The 23,416-nt window shown below is 58.6% G+C and overlaps 1 protein-coding gene across 6 annotated transcripts in view; it reads left to right on the forward strand.

Moving 5' to 3' along the window:
- PACS2 (phosphofurin acidic cluster sorting protein 2) overlaps positions 1-23,416 on the forward strand; it is an 82,275-nt gene that overhangs the window by 54,980 nt on the left and 3,879 nt on the right. For 2 of the 6 annotated variants that reach the window (XM_007988042.3, XM_007988046.3), the window contains exons 8-20: positions 643-702; positions 8,033-8,190; positions 11,215-11,305; positions 11,557-11,631; positions 13,103-13,245; positions 14,051-14,189; positions 14,601-14,705; positions 14,931-15,037; positions 15,482-15,636; positions 16,558-16,668; positions 17,084-17,192; positions 17,890-17,922; positions 22,253-22,295. In XM_007988042.3, the coding sequence (XP_007986233.3) occupies positions 643-702; positions 8,033-8,190; positions 11,215-11,305; positions 11,557-11,631; positions 13,103-13,245; positions 14,051-14,189; positions 14,601-14,705; positions 14,931-15,037; positions 15,482-15,636; positions 16,558-16,668; positions 17,084-17,192; positions 17,890-17,922; positions 22,253-22,295 (1,329 nt within the window). The remainder of the gene's footprint in view (positions 1-642; positions 703-8,032; positions 8,191-11,214; positions 11,306-11,556; positions 11,632-13,102; positions 13,246-14,050; positions 14,190-14,600; positions 14,706-14,930; positions 15,038-15,481; positions 15,637-16,557; positions 16,669-17,083; positions 17,193-17,889; positions 17,923-22,252; positions 22,296-23,416) is intronic. The other 4 variants (XM_007988049.3, XM_007988048.3, XM_007988043.3 and 1 more) reach the window with 3 other exon arrangements.

A 23,416-nucleotide genomic window follows, 5' to 3' on the forward strand; every position in this document is an offset into this window, starting at 1 on the left:
GATGGGCGAGCTGCCCCAGAGTGGTGAAGCTGTGTCTTGCTGGCCTGGAGATCTGCCCCCACTGTGCAGAACACCAGCTTGTGCCTCCATTCCAGGGCCCCCTTGGGCCCAGCTGCTGTGGAGGGAGGGCGTGGGCTACCTTTGTAGGGTTGGCCCCCGAGATGGGGGCTGAGGGTCCCACTCGCCCAGTGGCTGGAGCTGAGGTTCTGCAGTCCAGGGTGGCACGAGGCGCCCATGGGGCTCAGGCTCTTGGAGCACGCACTACCCCACACTCGCCCACCTGCCCACCCCACATGGGTGCTGAGCACCTTCCTTCTGGAGTTGGCCAGGGACTTTCCTGGGAGGGGGTGCTGAAGGAAGGGCCCCGTGAGCCTGGGAGGGCTGCAGAGGTTTCTGGAAGAACCATGGAGTTTGCACACGCCTCCCCGGCCCCCCTTGGCCAGGAATGGAAGTGTCAGACCTCAGGCCTGTTGGGAGGCTTCTGGGAGCTACGTGCGAATCCATCAGCACTGCTGGTGCTGAGGCCTTGCTGCCCTCCCACGGCGGGCCTGGGTGCGGCCTCCCTGCGGCCTGAGGAAGTGGCTCCAGTGGCGGATCTGCGGCTCTGGCAGCAGGTCTGACTCTACACCGCTTGTCTTGCAGCAACAAAATTTCAAGCAGAAAGTGGTGGCGCTGCTGCGGAGGTTCAAAGTGTCCGATGAGGTGAGTGCACCGCGCCTTCTGCTCACAGCCCCCACGCCTACAGCAGCGCCTGGTCGGGAGGAGGCCTCTGGAGTCTGTCTCGGGGCCACATCTGGTTCTGCCGCTCACTGTCTGCACGGCCGGCCAGTATCACCGTGAGGTGCAGGGACAGCGGCACTACCTCCCAGGCTCCAGGTCACCCGCCCGGCCAGTATCACCGTGAGGTGCAGGGATAGCGGCACTGCCTCCCAGGCTCCAGGTCGCCTGCCCGGCCAGTATCACCGTGAGGTGCAGGGATAGCGGCACTGCCTCCCAGGTTCCAGGTCGCCCGCCGGGTCTCTGCTGAAGTACGAGTCGTGAATACACTGGAAGCTGGGAAGTCATTTTCAGGGGGCGTAACCATTAGTTTGTGTGTTTGTTTTTTTATAAATAGACTTTAGCTTTTAGAGCAGTTTTAGGTTTACAGCAAAATTGAGCAGAAAGTACAGAGTTCCCATGGACTCCTCCCCACCTGACAGCCCCCCACTATTGACAGTCCATGGGTTTTCAATGTTCATCTTTTACCTTTTCTCTAATCTCGGAATTTTATACAATGAACTTGCATAATTTTCATACTGAAAAGAAAAACATAGGTGTACTCAGTGGCTCACACCTGTAATCCCAGCATTTTGGGAGGCCAAGGCGGGCAGATCACTTGAGCCCAGGAGTTTGAGACCCGACTGGGCAACATAGCGAAACCCTGTCTCTACAGTAAAATACGAAAATTAGCTGTGGGTGGTGGTGTGCACCTATAGTCCCAGCTATTTGGGAGGAAACCTGGTAGGCCAAGGCTGCAGTGAGTGGAGATCGAGCCACTGCACTTCAGCCTGGGCAACAGAGCGAGACCCTGTCTCAAAAAGAAAAAAAAACACTCGGCCGGGTGCAGTGGCTCACGCCTGTAATCCCAGCACTTTGGGAGGCCAAGGCGGGCGGATCATGAGGTCAGGAGATCGAGACCATCTGGCTAACACGGTGAAACCCCGTCTCTACTAAAAATACAATTAGCCGGGCGTGATGGCGGGTGCCTGTAGTCCCAGCTACTCGGGAGGCTGAGGCAGGAGAATGGAGTGAACCTGGGAGGCGGAGCTTGCAGTGAGCCGAGATCGCGCCACTGTACTCCAGCCTGGGCGACACAGTGAGACTCTGTCTCAAAAAAAACAAAACGAAACAAAACAAAAAAAAACATGCAAATCTCGACTCACTGCAACCTCTGCCTCCTGGGTTCAACAGGGTTTCACCCTGTTGGCCAGGCTGGTCTTGAACTCCTGGCCTCAAGTGATCTGCTTGCCTCGGCCTCCCAAAGTGCTGGGATTACAGGCGTGAGCCACCGCGTCCAGCCTTTGTTGTTTCTTTAATGTCAGAAGAAAAACGTGCCTGGGTTCAGGACCGGAAGTGAAGAGGTGGCGTTTAAGCATTTCAGCCCTGAAGCAGTGTTGTCGCCTGTCGGCCTGAGAGCACGCTGCCTGTAGATGGCGCTGTGTCCTAACATACTCGGGATGCACCTGGATCAGCCTCGGGGGCACACACTCAGCGAGGCTGTCAAGTGCAAGTGCCGAAACAGGTGATTTGTGGCCCGGTGGGGCAGGCAGCATTTCTGAGAACAGTGTAACATCACCAACTGGCTGCAGAGGAAGGGCAGCTCCACTACTGGGGTGGTCCTTGGGCCCCTGTATCTTTTGGTTTGCATCTTGGATTGGAACATTCCCAAGTCCAGCTGACGATGGGACTTGGCCAAGTCGGCTCCCTGGCCTGGGGCTTCCTTGAGCCCTGTCGAGCGCCTTTGGGTTCAGGGGTGGGTATTCTTGGTTGAATCTTGACCGTGGGATTCTGCACTCACGTGGGCAACTGAACTGAGTCCCAGAATGCATTTCACTTACACAGATTATGGTTCCGAGACTCACAACCCAAACTGTGAAAAGATGGGCCAACATCACAGACACCATTCAGGGAGAGGACATCATTTTCATAGGGATAATTGCGCAGTTTTATGTGAAATTCACACATGTCGACACAGTACTTTAATGGAGCGATGGAATTTCTTTCCTTATTTTCCATCCATCCCTTTCCTGCAAAGACCGGACCATCTCCACTGCAGCTCCGAACCTGTGTCTTGGCCACTGGGAGCATCACGCCTGGCACTGCCCCCTGCCCAGGACTTCACAGCAACCCTCATTGGGCAGGAGATGCACAGTGAGACGAGGTCGCCTGCCTGGATTACAGCCATCTGAGATTGTTCATGCTGCTGTAACAAAATACTTTAGACTGGGAAATTTATAAACAACCAAAATGTATTTCTCACAGTTTTGGAGGCTGTGAGTCCAAGTTCAAAGTGCCAGTAGTTTGGTGTCTGAGGGCCTGTTTCCCATAGAGGGCACTTTAGTGTCTTGTGTGGTGGACGGGACTGACAAACTCCCTCAAACCTCCCTCACCAGGGCGCCGAGCCCATTTAGCAGGGCAGAGCTCGGGCCCTAACCACCTGGTGTCCCTCACCAGGGCGCCGAACCCATTCAGCAGGGCAGAGCTCTCGGGCCCTAACCACCTGGTGTCCCTCACCAGGGCGCCGAGCCCGCTCAGCAGGGCAGAGCTCTCGGGCCCTAACCACCTGGTGGAGGCCCCGCCTGCTAATTCTAGCACCTTGGTGGTCAGGTTTCAGCATAGGAATTTTGGAGGTATAAACATTCACAGCCCCCAGGCTGACCACAGAGCACCGGCATCCAGGCTGCCCTGTGCCCAGGTGCCACACAGTGGGTCTGGTGAGGAGGAGAGCAGCGCTCTGCTTAGGACCCGTCCTGTGAGGATGAACCAGAGTGAAGTCTGTTCCCTGCAGCCCTCAGCTTCAGCTCACAGGGAAAGCTTCCGCTGAGGGCTGCCTTCTGTATTTTTCATTGTAAAAGGTGGCACACCTGGAGAGTCACTTGATTTTCAACAAGGGTGCCAAGTTCCTCGGAGAAAGTATCTTTTCACAAAAAAACTGACGCTTGACAGTGCACACCATGTGCAGAATTCAGCTTGACTGGATCATGTTCCTAAATGTAAAAGCCTAAAATTTAAATTACATAGATTCTAAGCCTTAAAAAATATGAATCCTGCACTAATGCCACTGAATTATACACCTAAAAATAGAAAAAATGGAAAATATTATGTTTTATATTTTGTAACACAATAAACAAAAGTAGAAATTTGCTTTCTGAAAGATACTGTTAAAAGAATGAAAAGCTGGCTGGGCGTGGTGGCACACGCCTGTAATCCCAGCACTTTGGGAGGCCGAGGTGGGTGGATCATGAGGTCAGGAGATCGAGACCATCCTGGCTAACGTGGTGAAATCCCGTCTAAAAATCCAGAAAAATTAGCTGGCCGTGGTGGCGGGCACCTGTAGTCCCAGCTACTCAGGAGGCTGAGGCAGGAGAATGCAGAGCTTGCAGTGAGCTGAGATCGCGCCACTGCACTCCAGCCTGGGCGACAGAATGAGACTCCATCTCAAAAAAAAAAAAAAAAGGATAAGCCACAGATTGACAGAAGATATTTGCAAATAACATACCTGGTAAAGATTTGTATCCAATAGATATATTAAAAACTCTCCAAACCCAGGAGGAAAAGCAACCTGATTTTTAAAATGAGTAAGACTCATACAGTGAAACTATGAAACATTTTTTAAAGAAAGAAGATATAAATAAGTGGAAAGATGTCAAATGTTCATGAATTGGAAAACTTAGTCTTGTTAAGGTGGCAATACTCCCTAAATTGATGTACAACTTCAACGCAGTGCCTATCAGATTCCAGCTGTGTTTTTGTAGAAATTGACCATCTAAAATTTTTATGTAAATGCAAGGGACTCAGGGCAGACAGAACAGTCTTGAAGAAAAAAGATTTATACTTCCCAATTTCAAAACATACTACAAAACCACAGTAGTAATCCAGACTGTGCGGGGCTGGCCCAGGGACAGGCATAGAGATCAGTGGAATGGAGGTGATAGTCCACAAGTGAACCCTTCCATTTATGGGCAAATGATGGTGAACAAGGATGTCAAGATATCTATGGGGGAAGAATAGTCTTCAAGAAAGGTGCTAGGACCACTGGATATCCACGTGCACAAGAAGGAATTTCAGCCAGCTGTGGTGGCTCATGCCTGTAATCCCAGCACTCTGGGAGGCTGAGGCAGGCAGATTGCATAAGTCCACATAGTGAAACCCCATCTCTACTAAAAATACAAAAAATTGGCCAGGCATGGTGGTATGTGCCTGTAATCCCAGCTACTCGGAAGGCTGAGGTGGGAGAATCACCTGAGTCCAGGAGGTGGAAGCTGCAGTGAGCTAAGATCATGCCATTGCACTCCAGCCTGGGCAACCAGAGTGAGACCCTGTCTCAAACGAAAGGAATTTGGACCCCTACCTCACACTATATTAAAGAATTAACTCAAAATGCATCAGCTGGGTACAGTGGCTCACACCTGTAATCCCAGCACTTTGGATGGCTGAGGCAGGTGGATCACTTGAGGTCAGGAGTTTGAAACCAGCTTGGCCAACATGGTGAAATCCTGTCTCTACTAAAAATACAAAAACAATTAGCCAGGCATCATATCATGGCAGGTGCCTATATTCCCAGCTACCTGGGAGCCTGAGGTGGGAGAAACGCTTGAACCCGGGAGGCAGAGGTTGCAGTGAGCCAAGATCACACCATTGCACTCCAGCCTGGGCGACAGAGTGAGACTCCATCTCAAAAGAAAAACAATCAAACAAACAATCTTGAAATTGATCAGATACCTGCATCTGTGAGCTAAGATGATAAAACTCTTAGGAGAAAATGGGCCAATCTTATGACCTTGGGTTAGGCAGGGGTTTCTTAGATGTGACACCAAAAGCACAGGCGACAGAAGGTAAGATTTTCTGGACCACAGCAACATTTTACACTTTTGTGCTCCAAACAGTCCATCAAGAAAGCGAAACAGTAGAACAGAAGAATATTTTTTGCAAATCATGTTTGTGATAAGGGGCGTGAATCTAGAACACATAAAGAATGCTTATAACTGAAAAATAAAGACACAAACAATCCAGTTAAAAGCTGAATTGTCCATTGCTTTGAAAACGATGCAATCTCAGGTGCCACAGAGCTAGGGCCCGCCCACTCCTGCCCTGACTTACTGCTGTCTGCTTGTGCCGAGAAGTCGACCAGGAAGCCGCCTCATAGCCATGGCTTTTAAAGACACCAGAAGGACACCTCTGGAGCCGGTGGGGTGATTCCTTAAATTAGAATTACCCTGACCAGCTGCAATGTAAAATTCCTGAAGGTGTGTGCTGGCTTATCAGGGGCACGGAGAAAAAGAATCTCAAAGTGAGAGGACCAGCTCTGATGCCTGCCAAGACTTTGAGAATCACTAAGAGAAAAACACCTTGTGAAGGTTCTCAGACACAGGATCACTTCCAGACGAGAATCCATAAGCGGCTCGTGGACCTGCCTGGTCCATCCTGGATTGTGAAGCTGATTGCTCCGTTGGAATTGAGCTGCGAGCTGTGGTTGACATCACCATTGCGGATGCTTAAGCCAACTATTTTAATAAAGTGATTATCACTTGTCAGAACCAGGCACAGTGGCTCACACCTATAATTCCAGCACTTTGGGGGCTGATGTGGGAGGATCACTTGAGCCCAGGAGGTCGAGGCTACAGTGAACTATGATCGTGCCACTGCACTCTAGCCTGGGCAACAAAGCAAGACCCTTTCTCAAAAACAAAGAAGAGTGAATTGTCCAATTAAAAAATGGGCAGGGGGCCGGGCGCAGTGGCTCAAGCCTGTAATTCCAGCACTTTGGGAGGCTGAGGCAGGTGGATCACAAGATCAAGAGATCGAGACCATCCTGGCTAACATGGTGAAACCCTGTCTCTACTAAAAATACAAAAAATTAGCCAGGCATGGTGGCGGACGCCTGTAGTCCCAGCTACTCAGGAGGCTGAGGCCGGAGAATGGTATAAACCCAGGAGGCGGAGCTTACAGTGAGCCAAGATCGCACCACTGCACTCCAGCACTGCACTATCGACAGACAGTGCGAGACTCCATCTCCAAAAAAAAAGGATAGGGATCTTTCTGAATCAATTTTTTCAAAGACATACAAGTAGCCAATAAGTACGTGATCATCATGATCATTATCACTGGTCATTAGGCAAATGTAAACCAAGCCACAATGAGACACTGCTTGATCCCCACTAGGATGGCTGGAACAAATGGAATACAACAGGATGAGTATAACAGGGGAGCCCACACACTGCTGGGGGAATGTAAGGTGGCGTGGCAGCCACAGGAAGCAGTTGCCAGACACCCAGCACCCCCATTCTTCAGTGTTGACTTCAGGGAGGTGAACGCACACATGCATGGACCCACAGACGTTCACAGCAGCTTCATCTGTGACGGTCATAACACCCGTCAGCTGGTGATCCGTTAGACTGGGGTCCATCCACTCAGTGGTGCACTGCAGAACCATCTGAGGAAGTTTATAAAGGAAAGAGGTTTAGTTGACTCAGTTCAGCATGGCTGGGGAGGCCTCAGGAAGCTTTCAATCATGGCAGAAGGTGAAGCAGGCACCTTATTTACGGGGCAGCAGGTCGGAGTGGGTGCCAGCAGGGGAAATGCGAGACATTTATAAAACCATCAGATCTCATAAGACGCGCTCATTATGAGAACACCGTGGAGGAAACACCCCCAGGATCAGTCACCTCCACCCGTCCCACCCTTGGCACATGGGGCTTATGGGGGTTACGATTCAAGGTGAGATTTGAGACACAGAGGAACATGAAGTGTGCCACACTGGGTGGATGATGCCCCCCACCACCCTCAGAGCTGCAGGCAGCGTGATCCCTCTTAGGTAGCACTCGGGAAGGGGCAGAACGTACAGGGACAGAGTAAGATCTGTGGGGCCTGGGGCTGAAGGAGGGGACACACTAGAGGAGGGCAAAGGGGAGCCTCCTGGGTGTGGGGAGCAGTTTGTATCTTGGTTGTGGTGGTGGCTGCACAGCGGCCCACACCCGTCAGAGCTCACCTGCCTGCACGCAAGCCCTCCGTGCACCCTGGTGGCCCGGATGACTACCAGCCCAGGCAAGGTGGAGTAACACCACACGCACCGGTACCTGGGGGCCTCGGTGATCATCCCAAGCTCCAAGACAGAAGCTGGACTACAGCCGTGCTGAGCAGTGGGGTTTGGTGGCCGGGCGTCCGCCTCCTATTGTTCCCGCAGACTCTGGGGTCTCGGGTGCCCCCAATGGGGCAGCATGGCCACTGCAGGGAACTCCTGCCTGGTCCTCATGCTTGCCTGGCACCCATGCAGGTCCTGGACTCGGAGCAGGACCCTGCGGAGCACATCCCCGAAGCGGAGGAGGACCTGGACCTCCTGTATGACACGCTGGACATGGAGCACCCCAGCGACAGCGGCCCCGACATGGAAGACGACGACAGCGTCCTTAGCACCCCCAAGCCAAAGCTGCGGTGAGCCCTACGGGGCAGGGCGGGGCGGGGAGGAACAGCCATTTCAAATGCCCTGGCCACTCTGCGGCCACTCCAGCAGACCCGTGTCCAGCCCTGGGGACGGGGTGGGCAGGGCCAGCTGCCTCAAAGCCTGGGAAGGCTCTGGTGGCTGGAAGGAGAGGTATGCGGCTGCATTGACAGCTCTCCTGTCATAGGCCAGGCGGTGCAAGCTCTGGGCTGGGGAGGACTGAGAGGGGTCCCCCAGGGTGCTGGCTGGGCTGGGCCTGGCACCCTGTTGTAGGGGATCCGTCACTGGGGGATGCCCTGGGAACTGCAGAGGACCTCCGTCCACTCAGGTGGGGAGTAGAGCCCCCATGCTGGGTGCACCTCCCTGAGGAGGAGGCGGCAGAGGCAGGCGGAGAGGGAGGGCAGATGTCTCTGTGGCTGGGTGGGAGGAGGGGACTGGCTGGAGGGGGCCTGGCCTGGGCAGGAGGAGAGGATGCAGAGCAGACAGCTCTGTGCATGGGTCTGGATGTAGAGGCCCCAGTCAGCTGGGGGCAGGGAGGCAAGCACACCAGGCAGAAGGCAGGTGCCAGGCTCTGGGCAGCTGCTGAGGAGCCAGAGACCCCAGTCGGAGTCAGGAGGCTTGGCAGACCTTTTGCTGTCATGCTTTTTTAACCTAAACAACATGAAGGTGGCCTTGCTGCATGTTGGAGGCGCGGCCCCAGTTAGCCCTGCGGCCATGCAGCAGCCTCCACCTCACCTGACCTGGTGCGGCAGCCCCAGCTCCACTTGCTGCTGCTTCAGTTGCCAGCAGCCACCATAACAGGTGACCGCGGATGTGGCCACCAAAAACAGCCTCTGTTCCTCCTGTTCTAGAGGTTGCCATCCGGAGGCTGTGGCCTCATTCTTGGCCAGGGTCTCGCTGGGCTTGGGTGGAGGTATCAGTGGCTGCCCTGACTGGGGCTCTGAGGTCACGTGGTGCAGGCCTAGTATGGTTGTTGATGGAGTTCAGCTCCGTATGGCTACAGGACAGGGGTCTGGCTGCCCTGTGCTGCCTGGTGGCTGGCGGTCATTCTTGCCTTCTGGCAACTGTCCTTTTTTTTTTTTTTTTGAGATGGAGTCTTGCTGTGTCACCCAGGCCAGAGTGCAGTGGTGCTATCTTGGCTCACTGCAATCTCCGCCTCCCAGGTTCACACTATTCTCCTGCCTCAGCCTCCCGAGTAGCTGGGACTACAGGCGCCCGCCACCGCGCCAGGCTAATTTTTTGTATTTTTAGTAGAGACGGGGTTTCACCATGGTCTCGATCTCCTGACCTCGTGATCTGCCCGCCTAGGCCTCCCAAAGTGCTGGGATTACAGGTGTGAGCCATCGCGCCCGGCTGCAACTGTCCTCTTACCTTGGCCCAGGGTCCCTCCTCCACCTTCGGAACCAGCAAGGCCCAGTCAAGTCCCCCTCACACTTTGGGTCTCCCTGGCCTTCCTGCCTCATCTCTTCTGCCTTCAGCCGGAGAAAGTTCTCTGTCTTTAATGGCTCATGTGATTCCGTAGGAGACACCTGTGTGGCCCAGATCATCTCCCATCTTAAACTCTGTGGTGGTGACTATATCTGTAGAGCCCTGGCCAGCTGGCATTCATAGTCTGGGGAGAGGCGTGTGCGTCTCGTGGCTATGATCTAGAATGGGCACACACTGCAGCAACGAGTTTCCATGTAGTTTTGTCACCCAGGGTGGGGCACCAGACACTGCATAAGTCCTGTCTGTTTTTTGGGGGGGGGGGGGGGCGGGGGAGTTGTTTTTTGAGACAAGGTCTTGCTCTGTCACCCAGGCTAGAGTGTAGCTGTGCAATCACAGCTCACTGCAGCCTCAACCGCCTGGGCCCAAGCAATTCTCCCACCTCAGCCTCCTCAGTAGCTGGGACCAGTGGCACATGCCACCACACCCAGCTAATTTTTATGTTTTTTGTAGAGACAGGGTCTCCCTGTGTTTCCCGGGCTGATCTCAAACTCCTGAGCTCAAGCGAACCACCTGCCTTGGCCACCCAAAGTGTTGGCACTACAGGTGTGAGCCAGTGCGCCTGGCCTCCTGTCCAACTGTTTTCACTTGAAAGGTCTTTTAAGTCTCATTGAATCTGTAGGTCTCCCTTCCTCCTTCTTCTGTGTACATATTAGATCAACCAGAGATGAGACATTTGGCTCGGATGGCCTGGATCGGCCAGATGGTCTGCAAGGGCCTGGTTGGACTGGAACGGCGTGGGGGGTCTGGAAAGGTGTGGATGGTCTAGATTGGCCTGGTTGGACTGGAAAGGTGTGGGTTTTCCGGAAAGGCGTGGGTGGCCTGCATCAGTGTGGATAGTGTGGAAAGACCTGGGTGGTCCAGAAAGGCCTGGATAGTCTGGGTTGGCCTGGATGGTTTGGAAGAACCTGGATGGCCTGGTTGGTCTGGAAAAGCCTGTATGGTCTGGGTTGGCCTGGGTGGTCTGCATCTGTCTGGTGAGCCTGGAAGGGCCTGGATAGTCTGGACAGGCCTGGATGGTTTGGAAGGACCTGGATGGGCCTGGGTGGTGTGATCTGCTGGTGGGTCTGGAAGGGCCTGCTTCATCTGATGTGCCCTCGTCGTTTTGTTGAGCATGTTCGCCTGTTTGCTGCAGGCTGACTGCAGATCCCAGGGCTGCCCTCCAGCAGGACTGGCCCGTGGAGCTCTCCCCAGAGCCCCTTCATGTTTCCGGCAGCCTTGCCTGGAGCTAAGGCCATGAGTTTCAGGGATGTGTGTTTCCTGCAGCTGATATCAGGGTGGGTGGAAGAGCCAGGAAGGGGCAGCCAGGTCGACCCAGGGCTTGGCGTTGCCAGCTCCAGAATTGTTCTGTGCCCTGTGCTGCGGTTGGCGCGAGCAGGGTGTGCACTGACATGGGCTCTTCTCTGGACCCAGCTCTACTCTGCCGTTGGATTCTCCAGTCTGTCCCTCCAGGTGTGGTGGGAGAACCGCACTTCCAGTGCAAGAAGGGTCCTGGAAATTAATGTTTCCCCCTCCCCTGTTCCCTGAGCCAGGCCGTACTTTGAAGGCTTGTCACACTCGAGCTCGCAAACGGAGATCGGGAGCATCCACAGCGTCCGCAGCCACAGGGAGCCCCCCAGCCCGGTGAGTGGGGCCACACTGATCTCCCAGAGCAGACCGTGGTCTGACTGGGCTGTGGTGTGGCCCAAATCTCCCAGCACGGCCTGGGCCCAGGGCCCTACCCAGCTGTCCTGGAGCCACTCTGCGCCTGCTATCTAGCGCACTGCCACGCAGCTGCCCCGGGCCTCCCCTGAGCCCCCGGATCCCCAGCCCAGAAGTCAGTGCCTTGGCACCTGTAGCTGAGCACAAGCTGATTCCCATCTCCTCCCCCACAGGCTGACGCGCCCGAGAAGACGCGGTCCCTGGGAGGCAGGCAGCCAAGTGACAGTGTCTCTGACACGGTGGCCCTCGTAAGCAGGCTCGGGCCACACCCACCCGTTCCGCACACCAGGCACGCCAATGCTGCCTTTAAGGGTCTGACCCAGAGGGGCGGGACTCACATGTAGGTCCTTGTGTCACACCTGGTGTGCAGAGGTGGGGTCAGCCCTCCGGGGTGGCCAGGCTGCTGGATGGTCAGAGTATCCCAAAATTCACTCCACCTTTGGGGTCAGGGCACCTGGATTCCCCCATCCCCAGGGTCAGGGCGCCTGGACCCCCCACCCCCAGGGTCAGGGCACACTGGATTCCCCCACCCCCAGGGTCAGGGCGCTTGGACCCCCCACCCCCAGGGTCAGGGCACACTGGGTTCCCCCACCCCCAGGGTCAGGGCACACTGGGTTCCCCCACCCCCAGGGTCAGGGCACCTGGATTCCCCCCACCCCCAGGGTCAGGGCACACTGGATTCCCCCACCCCCAGGGTCAGGGCGCTTGGACCCCCCACCCCCAGGGTCAGGGCACACTGGGTTCCCCCACCCCCAGGGTCAGGGCACACTGGGTTCCCCCACCCCCAGGGTCAGGGCACACTGGGTTCCCCCACCCCCAGGGTCAGGGCACACTGGGTTCCCCCACCCCCAGGGTCAGGGCACCTGGATTCCCCCCACCCCCAGGGTCAGGGCACACTGGATTCCCCCACCCCCAGGGTCAGGGCACACTGGATTCCCCCACCCTGAGGGTCAGGGTGCCTGGACCCCCCACGCTCAGGGTCAGGGCACACTGGATTCCCCCCCACCCCCAAGGTCAGGGTGCCTGGACCCCCCCACCCTCAGGGTCAGGGCACCTGGATTCACCCCACCTTCAAGGTCAGGGCACACTGGATTCCCCCCACCCCCAGGGTCAGGGCGCCTGGACCCCCCCCCACCCTCAGGGACCTCCAGGTGCCCCAGACTCACCCCACCTTCAGCGTCAGGGTGCCTGGACTCATCCCACCTTCAGGGTCCAGATGCCCCAGACTCACCCCACCTTCAGGGTCAGGGTGCCTCGATTCCACCCGCCCTCAGGGTCAGGATGCCTGGACTCACCCCACCCTCAGGGTCCGGGTACCCTGGACTCACCCCACCCTCAGGGTCCGGGTGCCCCGGAGTCACCCCACCTTCAGGATCAGGGTACCTGGACTCACCCCACCATCAGGTGGATGGCACCCAGGAATGCCTGGTTCCCCCTACTGCATTGCATGGGGTCTCCTTAGTTAGGGGGTCCTGGGCCCAGGGCAGGTCAGGTCCTGGGAGATTGGGTTCTGGTCACCCTGCATGGCCTGGATGGGAGCCCTGTGGTTGGAACTGAGCTCAGGCAGGCTCCCTGGTCAGTGTATGGCCGGGTCCACATATAGGAGCCACAGCCTAGAGAGGCCTAAACCCTCACCCAAGCCAGAGGCCACATGGCTGGAGAGGCTGCAGCACGGGTGCGGTTTCCATGGGAGGCTCCAGGAATGTCTCTGGTCAGCAGGGTGTGCCGGGCCCGAGGGAGCAGCCTGGACAGCCTGAGGACAGCCCCGAGGCTGAAGCCTCCACCCTGGACGTGTTCACAGAGAGGCTGCCGCCCAGCGGGCGGATCACCAAGACAGAGTCCCTTGTCATCCCCTCCACCAGGTGATGGCGGCTGGGCGGCTGGGCGGGTTGGCGATGCAGCTGTTAGGGGAGGGGCCATCAGGGGCATCAGTCGGGGTGGGTGCCTATCAGACCAGCCTGAGTTCCCTCGGGTGTAGACAGCAGATTCAGGGCCTCATCCCTCTTAAAAGGGAGAAGCAAACCCCCTGCCCCAGCATTGGGTATCAAGCCTGCAGCCCCACATTCCGCCCTGCGTGTTTGAGGGCAGGGTCAGGCGTGTCTGCCCTTCTGCAGCTGCGCCCACAGCCCCCTGAGTAGCCCCTGCCTCAGCCAAAACACACACATCCACCAGCTTGATTCTTCCAGGGTATCAATTTCATGTTTCTGTGATATTTGGGATTTTTTCCAAAGCAGTGAGTCTGGGCACTGACTTTCACCTTACGGCGGCACCCAGGTGCGTGTGTCCGCGCTCTGGAGCCAGGTCGCCCTGGCAGCCTCAGCGCCCTGCACTGGCCTATACCTGGCTCTGCCCAGCTCCTGGCCCGGGCAGGGAGGGTGAGCTCAGTCCTCACGGTGGCTCCAAGGCTCCTGGCCTGGCTTGCAGTCTCACAGGCAGAGCTGCATGGGGTCCCATTGGGGGCACGGCCTCTCTTATACTCAGCTGCTGCTATGGTCCTCCCAGGGCTGGTGGCCTCTCTGTGTGGCCTGTGTTCCCACTGCCCATCAGTCAGCCCTGTGCTCACCCTTCCCTGTCCCCACCACAATGTGTAGGCCACTGCAAGCCTGCCCGTGCCCCTGTCCCTGTTCCTGCTGCTGCAGCCACTTAGCCTGTCCTGGTCCACAATAGGTCCGAGGGGAAGCAGGCTGGCCGACGGGGCCGGAGCACGTCCCTGAAAGAGCGGCAGGCAGCGAGGCCCCAGAATGAGCGGGCCAACAGTCTGGACAACGAGCGCTGCCCGGATGCCCGGAGCCAGCTACAGGTGCAGGTGCAGGTGGGGGTAGAGGGCGTAGCATGACCAGGAGGCAGGGCTCGTGGTCACCCTGGCACCAACCAGGGCAGGGCAAAAAGAGAAGTGCAGGGGGCCAAGGTTGCTGGGAGCATGCCTGGGCTTTGGAGGGCGCCTGCTGCACACAGGACGGCTGGGTCACGGTTGGTTTGTCAGGAAGGCCATGTGGACCCCAGGGCGAGTTCTAGTCCTTCTGCTGCCCTCTCTGGTCCAGGGCGGCCTCCTTGCTTGGCTGATTTAGCCCAAGGGGGGTCTCCCAGCTGACCAGCTCTCTTCCTGCCACTGAGCCTCGGTGCACAGCTGCAGGGGCACTGCAGACACCAGGGCTGGGGCGGTGGGGATGGGCGCTGTGCCTCTCTTCTGGGTGTGGACAGGGCTGTGTGCCTCCAGATCCCCAGGAAGACTGTGTATGACCAGCTCAACCACATCCTCATCTCCGATGACCAGCTTCCCGAAAACATCATCCTCGTCAACACCTCGGACTGGCAGGGGCAGGTAGAGGTGCAGTCTCGTGGAGTGGAGGGTCAGGGTGTAGGACAGAGGAGAGTGGGCTCCTGAACCTGCCCCCAACCTGGCACACCCAGGTGCTGGAGCTGCAGGCTGTGGTTTGCCTGGACGTGCCTGGGGTCTCTGGAGACCCTGAGAGCTTTGGTGAGGGTCAGGTGCTGGGGGTGGCCCAGGCGGCTGTGCTGAAGTCAGCGTCTGCCTGTCCTCTGCCAGTTCCTCTCCGACGTCCTACAGAGGCACACGCTCCCCGTAGTGTGCACGTGCTCTCCCGCAGACGTCCAGGCAGCCTTCAGCACCATCGTCTCACGGATACAGAGATAGTGAGTTGGGCTCCACCCTGTACTCACCGCCCAAGTACCCCTCAGGGTCCCTGCACCCCACCTCTACCCATTGCTCTGGGGCTGGGCGCATTCTGCACCTGGGGCTGTGGCTGGTGTCCACAGAGGCTGACCCATGGGCTCCTCGCAGCCTGGCCTGCCCTCAGTTGTGGGTGGGAGCAGCAGCCTGGCAGGTGTCCTGCCACACTGGAGGGGTGGCCACCTGGCCCGTCCTTGGAAGCCTGGGCCAAGGTCATGACTGTGTGGCCCCTCAGCCTGGGCACGTTCGGGCATGTGGGGGTCCTGGGTTTGGGCAGCTCCAGGGCAGTTGTGGCATGAGCAGCCACAGGCACAGAGCCCCCTGGGCTCACACTGGCATCCTTGGATGGAGGACGGCTCCCCTGAGGCGTCTGTCCCCTCTCCGTCCCACCTGCCTCTGGATTGCAGCTGCAACTGCAATTCCCAGCCCCCGACCCCCGTGAAGATCGCTGTGGCGGGAGCGCAGCATTACCTCAGCGCCATCCTGCGGCTCTTCGTGGAGCAGCTGTCCCACAAGACGCCCGACTGGCTTGGCTACATGCGCTTCCTGGTCATCCCGCTGGGTGAGCACCGCGCCGTTCACCTGGGCCTGGGCACAGACGCCATGGGCGGTGTGGCGTGGCGTGGTGTGGTGTGGCGTGGTGTGGTGTGATGTGACGTGGCGTGGTGTGGTGTGACATGACGTGGCGTGGCGTGTGGTGTGACGTGGCGTGGCGTGGTGTGGTGTGACGTGACATGGTGTGGCGTGTGGTGTGGCGTGGTGTGGCATGGTGTGGTGTGACGTGGTGTGGGGTCCCTGCTTGCCGCCCATTTGTTGTTTTTAAATGTTTGTTTGATACAGTAACACTTTGTTAATTTTAATTATATGCAGGATAACTTGATTGCCCTAAAACAGCCATATTTGGGTCAAGATAAAGCCATTGCCCTCTGAAGGGGCCTGAGCTGGGTGTCCCCTCCGTCAGTCGCTGTGATAACTCAATGCCAGTTTCGATTTCCCAAGTCAGAAGTGCAAAGCAGGGCTGGTTATTAATCCTCTCAAATCGTCCAGGTCCTGTGTCGTCGAACTCTGTTACTTCTTTAGATCCAAACAATGTGTCTTTGCCACAAAACCAACCCATCCAGCCTTAATCTGTTGAAAAGGTCCGGAGGCCCACAGGGTCTCTCCCTTGTGGCCCTCACGATGCCGACGTCAGAGCCCTGAGCCAGCCGAGGCCTCTGCACGGTCATATGTGCCCTGCTGGGCCTTCCTCAGTGGCACTCAGGGCTCTAGGACCTCAGCTCAGGGCTGGGACTCCTTCAGCGAGGCCTCAGGCATCCACCAGGGAGGGGCAGTGGTGGCTTTCTCTTTCGGTGGCAGGAAAGTAGGCTTGTCTGGAAGGCAGCAGCACAGGCGCGGGGTCAGGTGGCCCAGCTTTTGGGCTGCGGTGGGAGCCTTGTAGCTTCGAGTCCCCAGTGGTGACACCAGCCCCACCCCTGGCATGCAGGCTCCCACCCCGTGGCCAGGTACCTAGGCTCTGTGGACTACCGCTACAACAACTTCTTCCAGGACCTGGCCTGGAGAGACCTGTTCAACAAGCTGGAGGCCCAGAGTGCGGGTGAGGCCCGGGCGCGTCCACAGCCCACGCCACTGCGGGAGGAAGGGGCCCTGGTCTCCCCAGATGCCGTGCCCAGGAGGCCCTGCACCTGCTCAGGCTCAGCCTCAGGGAAGAGGCCATGGACAGGGCCCGCTGGGGCCTTGGCTAGGACGCCTCCTGTTCCCCTGAGCTTTGGAATGTTGGAAGCTGTGGGGCCTGTCTGGGAAGCGGCCGGCACAGCCCTTCAGGTCTTCCCGCATTTGCCCTGGTACCGCCTTGAGAGTAGAGGACCGGGGCCCCTCAGCCACAGCCAGCGAGCCCTGCTACACTTCGGGGTGTGGGAGGCTTGGGTAGGGCACCGGGGAGGTCCGGCTCAGCCCCGCCTGAAACCCCACCTGGCGCCAGCCTCACCCGCCACCACTTCCCCCCCCTGCAGTACAGGACACGCCGGACATTGTGTCGCGCATCACCCAGTACATCGCAGGGGCCAACTGTGCGCACCAGCTCCCCATCGCAGAGGCCATGCTGACCTACAAGCAGAAGAGGTAACACGGTGGGCCCGGGTACCATGCCACAGGCTGTTACCAGCCACCAGCCCTCCGCGGGCCTCCCCACACGCTGCTGGGCTCAGCCTGGTAGGCCGAAAAACCCTGCACTGGGCTTAGACCAGAGCCTAGGTCAGCCGGGCACCTCCGGGCCTTCCTGACAGCGGGCGCTTCCCCCACCCCAGATCTCTCATAGTAAGCGCCGTTTCCACACCTGTTTCTGTGCATGTTGAAAGCCCGCGTGATGAGAAGTTGGCAGGATGGACAGCTGTCATGGGCTAGGGTGGCAGTGGCCCAGCTCCTCTAGTCTGGGCACCTGTTCCTTCCACAGACTGGGTTTCCCGGGCTGGGGAACCGAGGAGTCCCTGGGCCTCAGGCCCCGTGGGTGAGTGATCAGCCTGTGTCCTCACCTGCCCAGAGCAGGACAGTGCTCAGGAGCCCCGGGCTGAAAGCCCTGCACAGACCTGTCTGTCCCACCCGGCGCCGCCTCCCTGCACGTCCGGCGCCAGCTGTCCCACACTTCCCTAGACTACAGGGGAGAGAGCTGAGTGCAAGGCGCAGAGCCGGCGCTCACGGGCTCTCCCACACAGGAACCCCAGCGAGGCGGGAGCCACTGAGTGCCCTCGGCAGTCCCCGGAGGGCTCCTGAGGGCATCATAACGTGTCTGTGTTTTCTCTTTTGGTGGCTTTCTGAAAAGGAAAAAGCATTTTCATTTTGACTTTACCTTAAGGTATGGCTCTCTGGGTCTGCCTCTCACCCTGTCTTTCCCCAGGCTGGTCTTTAGGGCTTGTTTAGCAGCGTCACCATCCGGATCACCCTGCTGTCCTGTCTCCGGACTGGGAGTCAGGCCCTGAGGGTCACCAGCTGCAGGCTGAGAGCCTGCGTTGGGGAGGGCAGGTGGCCCCAACCGGAGTCACTTGGCGCTGACGTGGACCCTTTTCCTCCATCCAGTCTCTCACACTGAGTCAGGAAAGCAGCAGATGCACCCTCCTGTCCCCGGGCCAGGCCTGTGTGCTGGGACTCCACCCCAGAGCCCTGAAGCCTGCAGATCAGCCAGGCAGGCCTTGCCTCCCCTCTGGTTTGGCCCTGGGTTTTGGTTTAAGAAGTGGCCAGGTTTAGCCCCTCCTCGTTTTAAACCAGGAGTGAGTGGCTGATGTAGACACCAGGGCCACCTGGGCCAGGCTGTGCCCCAAGCCCTTCATGTTTGTTAACCTGGCAGCAGCCTAGCAGGGGCACTGGTGCACGCCCTACGCATGGAGACGCTGAGGCAAGTAGATAAGGAGCAGGCCCGGTGACATGGCAGTCAGCGGCTGTGCCCTGGGCTGCCTACATGCTGCAGAGCCTGGCTCCCAGGGCTCCCATGAGCACCCGGGACCAGCAGAGAGGGCTTACCAGTATCTTGTGGCTTACCTGGAGATGGAGCCAAACTACTGAGACCTCCAAATGGGGGTAAAGAGCTTTTGTTCCGAGGCAGCTTCACCCCCTAAAACCTTTCATGTTTATAGCCAAGTCCCAGGCACCCCCCGAGCTGCCCTTTCAGACAGAGCCATCCCTTTTCCTTGGCCAGGTGTGTCCTGCTGCAGGGTGGGGGACCCTGCCGGTCCTCCCATGGGGCTCGTTCTCCGCTCCGTGTCTTCTGCCCTGCGTGAGGTCATTTGCTGTCCTAGGAAACCCACCCCCACCCCCCACCCCAGTGCAGGGTAGTTGGGTCCCTGGGGCCCCCTTGCGAGAAATACTGCAGGCCTAGGAGCTGCTCGAAGTGGACAGCCTGGGACCACCCACAGCTGCAGGGCTGGGCGCTAGGAAGACACAGGAAGGGGGCTGAGCATCCTACGTCTTGTCCTGCTAAACAAGCCTTTGCAGGTGAAAGACCAGCCATGGGGGCCTCTCCCCTGCTGACCCCTGGTGGCCTGCGCCCTTGCCCCCAGCTGTGGCACGAAGAGCCTGCAGCATGCTCTGGCTGCCCGGGCTGCCTCCGGCTGTGGATGCAGCTTCTTGTCTCTCCCAGGTCTACTCTTCCGAGCAGCAAGCCAGGGCCTTAGGGGACCCTAACACCCACTCCCACCCTGCTCCTGCCCCTGCCTCCGCGTTACAGGGGTGACACTGGCTGCCTCCGCGTTACAGGGGTGACACTGGCTGCCTCCGCGTTACAGGGGTGACACTGGCTGCCTCCGCGTTACAGGGGTGACACTGGCTGCCTCCGCGTTACAGGGGTGACTCTGGCTGCCTCCGCATTACAGGGGTGACACTGGCTGCCTGGGGCCCTGGAAGGAACCCAGCGAAGGCCATGAGTGTCTTACCTGCTGTCTCTACCCAGAGGAGAGTCAGTCGGGAGGCTGACAGAGGGCAGGTGGCAGGTGGTGGCACAGCCCTTGTGGCAGGGGACCTGTGCAGAGTCCTCTCCAGCCAGGCTCCCCTGCGAGAGTCCCTTGTGAGATGATCCCTGCTGGCCTGCCCTCCTCTGCCCAGAATGGCACTCCTTCTATGAGGGCAGGCCAGGCCTGGAGGGTGGCCACAAGCCCCAGCCTGCCCGTGCAGCACGCATGGGTGAAAAGGGCTGCTCGGGCATCCGGCAGCTTGCCAAGAGCCATGCAGCGTGGCCCCCAGGGCATCTGCGCCCTCCGTGCCTGCGGGGCCTCCCCACGCCGCGGTGGTCTGCTCCTTACGCTCCTGACCACTCTGCCTCCATGGACATGTGTGTGCCTCCAGGGTCAGGGTGGGTCTCAGTGTCCAGCTGGTGTCATCCCTGTCATATCAGCCCATGTCCAGGGCTGGGTGCTGTCTGCATGGCCCAGAGGTGCAGCTTGGCTTTGAGAGTTCCAGCAACATCCCTGTGTTGTAACGCTCCTGCATTCAGCCCTCATGTGCCACGCACTGCCCCATGGGCCTCAGAGCACAGCATGGATGGGAGGCCACCCTGCCATGGCTGGCTCAGTGGGGGGTCTGGCTCGGCAGAGGGCAGGTGGCCCCGGGAATTGGAGCTACCTGTGCCCTGGGGACCAGCAGCCGCCACCTGCCTTCTGTGCCTTTTCACGTGCCTGGGAGGACACAGATGTCACTGAGATTTCCAAACACTGGTCTGCTCAACGAGGATAGTGGGATGTCAAGGGCCACGTCCAGGCACTCCTGCTTGACAGCTGTGGACAGAGCCAGGGTGCTGGGGGGCCAAGAGGTCGCCCTGAGCCGTCCTGAGGCAGAGGCGGGCCTGAACACAGGATGTGCATCGCTTTATGTTATTTGAACTGGACAAGAAGAGGGGAAAGTTTATCTTTCAACTCTCTTTTCCTTAGAAATGGAACTAGGCCTGGTGCATCTTTAATGGGATGGACGAAATCTGTAGGTGGTTTCATCCAGACGCATTTGCCAGGCCTTCTGCAGAGGGCAGGCCAGGAGCTATCCAGGTTGGCGTCCGGGGAGGGTGGGTCTTGCCAGCCGCTGTCTCCTCACACTGGCGCTGCGAAGACAGGGATGGCACCTGCTGGGACCAGCCGCGGGGGCTGCCTCCTGGGAGTGTCCTCTGGACCGGCCCCCGGGCAGGGGCTGTTTTGCTTGTGGGCACACTTGGTGTGGAGCACTGGGATCAAGGCTGTTGGGGAGATAGTGCTGCTGGTCCTGGGAGCTGGTGCTCCAGGCGGACGGCCGGGCTGGGCCTGTGGCATCCTCTCCTGGGCCTCTTTCCTGCAAGGGATTCTCCCTGTGCTGGACAACAACCCAAGGGAGGGCCGGGGCCCCTGGCCGAGCCCATGTCCTGCACCTGGTGCAGGGCTGTCCCTGAGGGGCACCCTGCTGGCCTGGCCATTCTTGTCCTGCCCCCAGTGCTCCAGGGGCAACAGGTGCTCCTCTGCAATGTGTGCGCACAGTCTCCACCTGTAAGACAGCCACTTGCTGGCATCAGACTCTGCAGTTTGGGGAAATGAGACAGAAGAGACGGCTGGGAGAACTGCCCAGAGAGACGGCACCAGTTGCTGATGTGGTCTGGCTGAGGAAGCCGGGCGGGGAGGCACCCCTGTCCCTAAGTGCAGGCCACGGGGAGCCTTGAGGCCAGCAGAGAGAAGGAAAGAGGGGAACCAGACCCATTCCACCACTCAGGATAGGCCTGCCCTCTGGATCTTTCCTGGGGCCCAGAAGGAGATGCCCCACCTCACCCTAGCTGCCGGCAGGGCCTCATGCTGTGCTGGCCCCTTGTCTTGTGGGAGAGCTTCCTGGGCCCAAGCCCAGGTTGCAGTGGCCACAGTCAGCAGGAGCCTACGTGAGCCAGACCACAGGACAGCCCTGCTTGAGCCGCACACATCGCAGGGGAAGACAGACGGGTCCTCTCAGCAGCCTTACAGCTCCTTTACTCACACCCTTGGCATCTTCACGTGGACGGGCTGTGACCAGACCTCTAGAAGAGGCTGCTGTTATCTGCCAAATGGTGTATGGGGCCAAGTCCAGACAAAACCTCCACTGCCCACTGAGCACATCATCTCACGCGGGTCATGGCCTGGGGCGTGCTGGGCCTGCTGCAGGCTGTGCTTGGGGTGTTCTGGTACAGTGGCCTCTCGTGGGCACGGACATTACCCAGATGGTCTGGAGAAAACCTCTCCGCCCTGGCTTTGGTGCTGCTGATTACCAGAGAGGGCCCAGGCTCCTCCTGGGAGTCCCAGGGCACCAGTAGCTGCCCTTATTCCAGCGGAGCAGGGGTGCCCAGCTTGGTGGAGTAGCGGAAATGTAGGCTGGGTGGGGCTGAGCTGGCTGTGTGGGCGTTGGGCACCTAGGATAGCTGAGTGAATCCCTCCGTGGAGCTCTGCCTTCTGGCCTGTCCTGACCATGGGTGTACAGAGACCCCTTTGTCCTTCTTGCATGTCAGCATGTCAGAAGGGGCCCAAACTTTGGTCCTGGGGGTCAGGCCAAGGCTGGCAGTGGTTGGGGATGAGTGGGGCTGGGACACTGGGCAGGGCCGACTGGGGCAGGGTCGTGGCCCTGGGGCTGCGCCAGGTTCTCAGGCCAAGAGGGAGCTGTGCCCAACAGGCGGGGCTGTGCCCTGAGGAGAGCTTAACTGTCTGTTTCCTTGCTCTTAGCCCTGACGAAGAGTCCTCCCAAAAGTTCATTCCCTTTGTCGGGGTGAGTACTGGCCATCTTGATGTGATGGGAAACCACATACCCACCAACTTGTCTTTTATAGTCAGAACATTTGAGGATGGACTTCATATATTCCAGAACCTTCCCACAGATATGAGCTGGGAATTTGCCTTCCCATCTGGCCTCTCTCAAAGCTCGCTTCCTTCCCTACCGGAGTTGGGTGTGGAGCCAGAGGTTGTTGGCTCCCCCTAGCTCTGCCTTGGGGGCTGATCCACGGAAGCAGAGACAGTTCGGTGGGGCAAGACCTCAGGAACACCCAGCGTCTCGAGAGGAGAGACCCTGCCTGGGTTGGAGAGGGTGCCTCTGTCCTCTAGGAAGCCAAGGCCCCGGGAGCTTCCCAGTGTCCACTCTGGGTCTGTGGCCTGCAGTGTGTGGGTTTCAGTTCCTGCCCTGCCCAGGGTTAGGGCTGCTTCTGCCAGCCAGGCCATCTCCCTGCCAGCCCTGGGTCTCCACAGCCTATTCCCTGCCCATCTTTTCATCCTGTTGTGTGGCCTCCCTCCCACCAGGTGTCTGCCATGAGACAGACCCACAGGACCTGGCAGACGGGTTGCCCGGGCAGGGGAAGGGTCTCTGGGCTCAGTTTCCCCACTGGTGGAACAGAGGCCTTTCCGTGCATCGTGCAGTGGTTGGGTCTGCTGAGGGCTCTGGGGTGATGACTGGCCCTCTAGGAGGGTGGAGTTCATCTTGAACAGCGGCTGCCCAAGGAGCTTTCTCTGGTGACAAGAGTATGCCATGCTCGGGCACACAGGCCTTCCCATGCAATCCCACTGAGTCACTGGGATTCACGGTAGATCTATACAACCACCTGTGGCTCATGGCTGCCATGCAGGGCCTGCCAGGCCCGGGGCCTATCCCCATTGGTCTGCCAGGGTCCCTTTCACCAGCATACTGGTCTTACTGGACATGTGGTTTGCAGCTGCCCCGAGGGCCGCCTTTGGGAGAGAGCAGTCCCTCCTGCTGAGGCCACGCACCCTGAGCACTGTCTGTCCCCACGTGGCTGCTCCTGCATCATGGGAGTGGTGGCCATGGTGGGAGGCAGGAGCCCCGCTGGGAAGGCAGTGGCCAGCTGAACCCCACGGCTTTCACCAGCCAGTGCCTATTTT

Source organism: Chlorocebus sabaeus, chromosome 24 (assembly GCF_047675955.1).
Source record: "Chlorocebus sabaeus isolate Y175 chromosome 24, mChlSab1.0.hap1, whole genome shotgun sequence".
Lineage (NCBI taxonomy): Eukaryota > Metazoa > Chordata > Mammalia > Primates > Cercopithecidae > Chlorocebus > Chlorocebus sabaeus.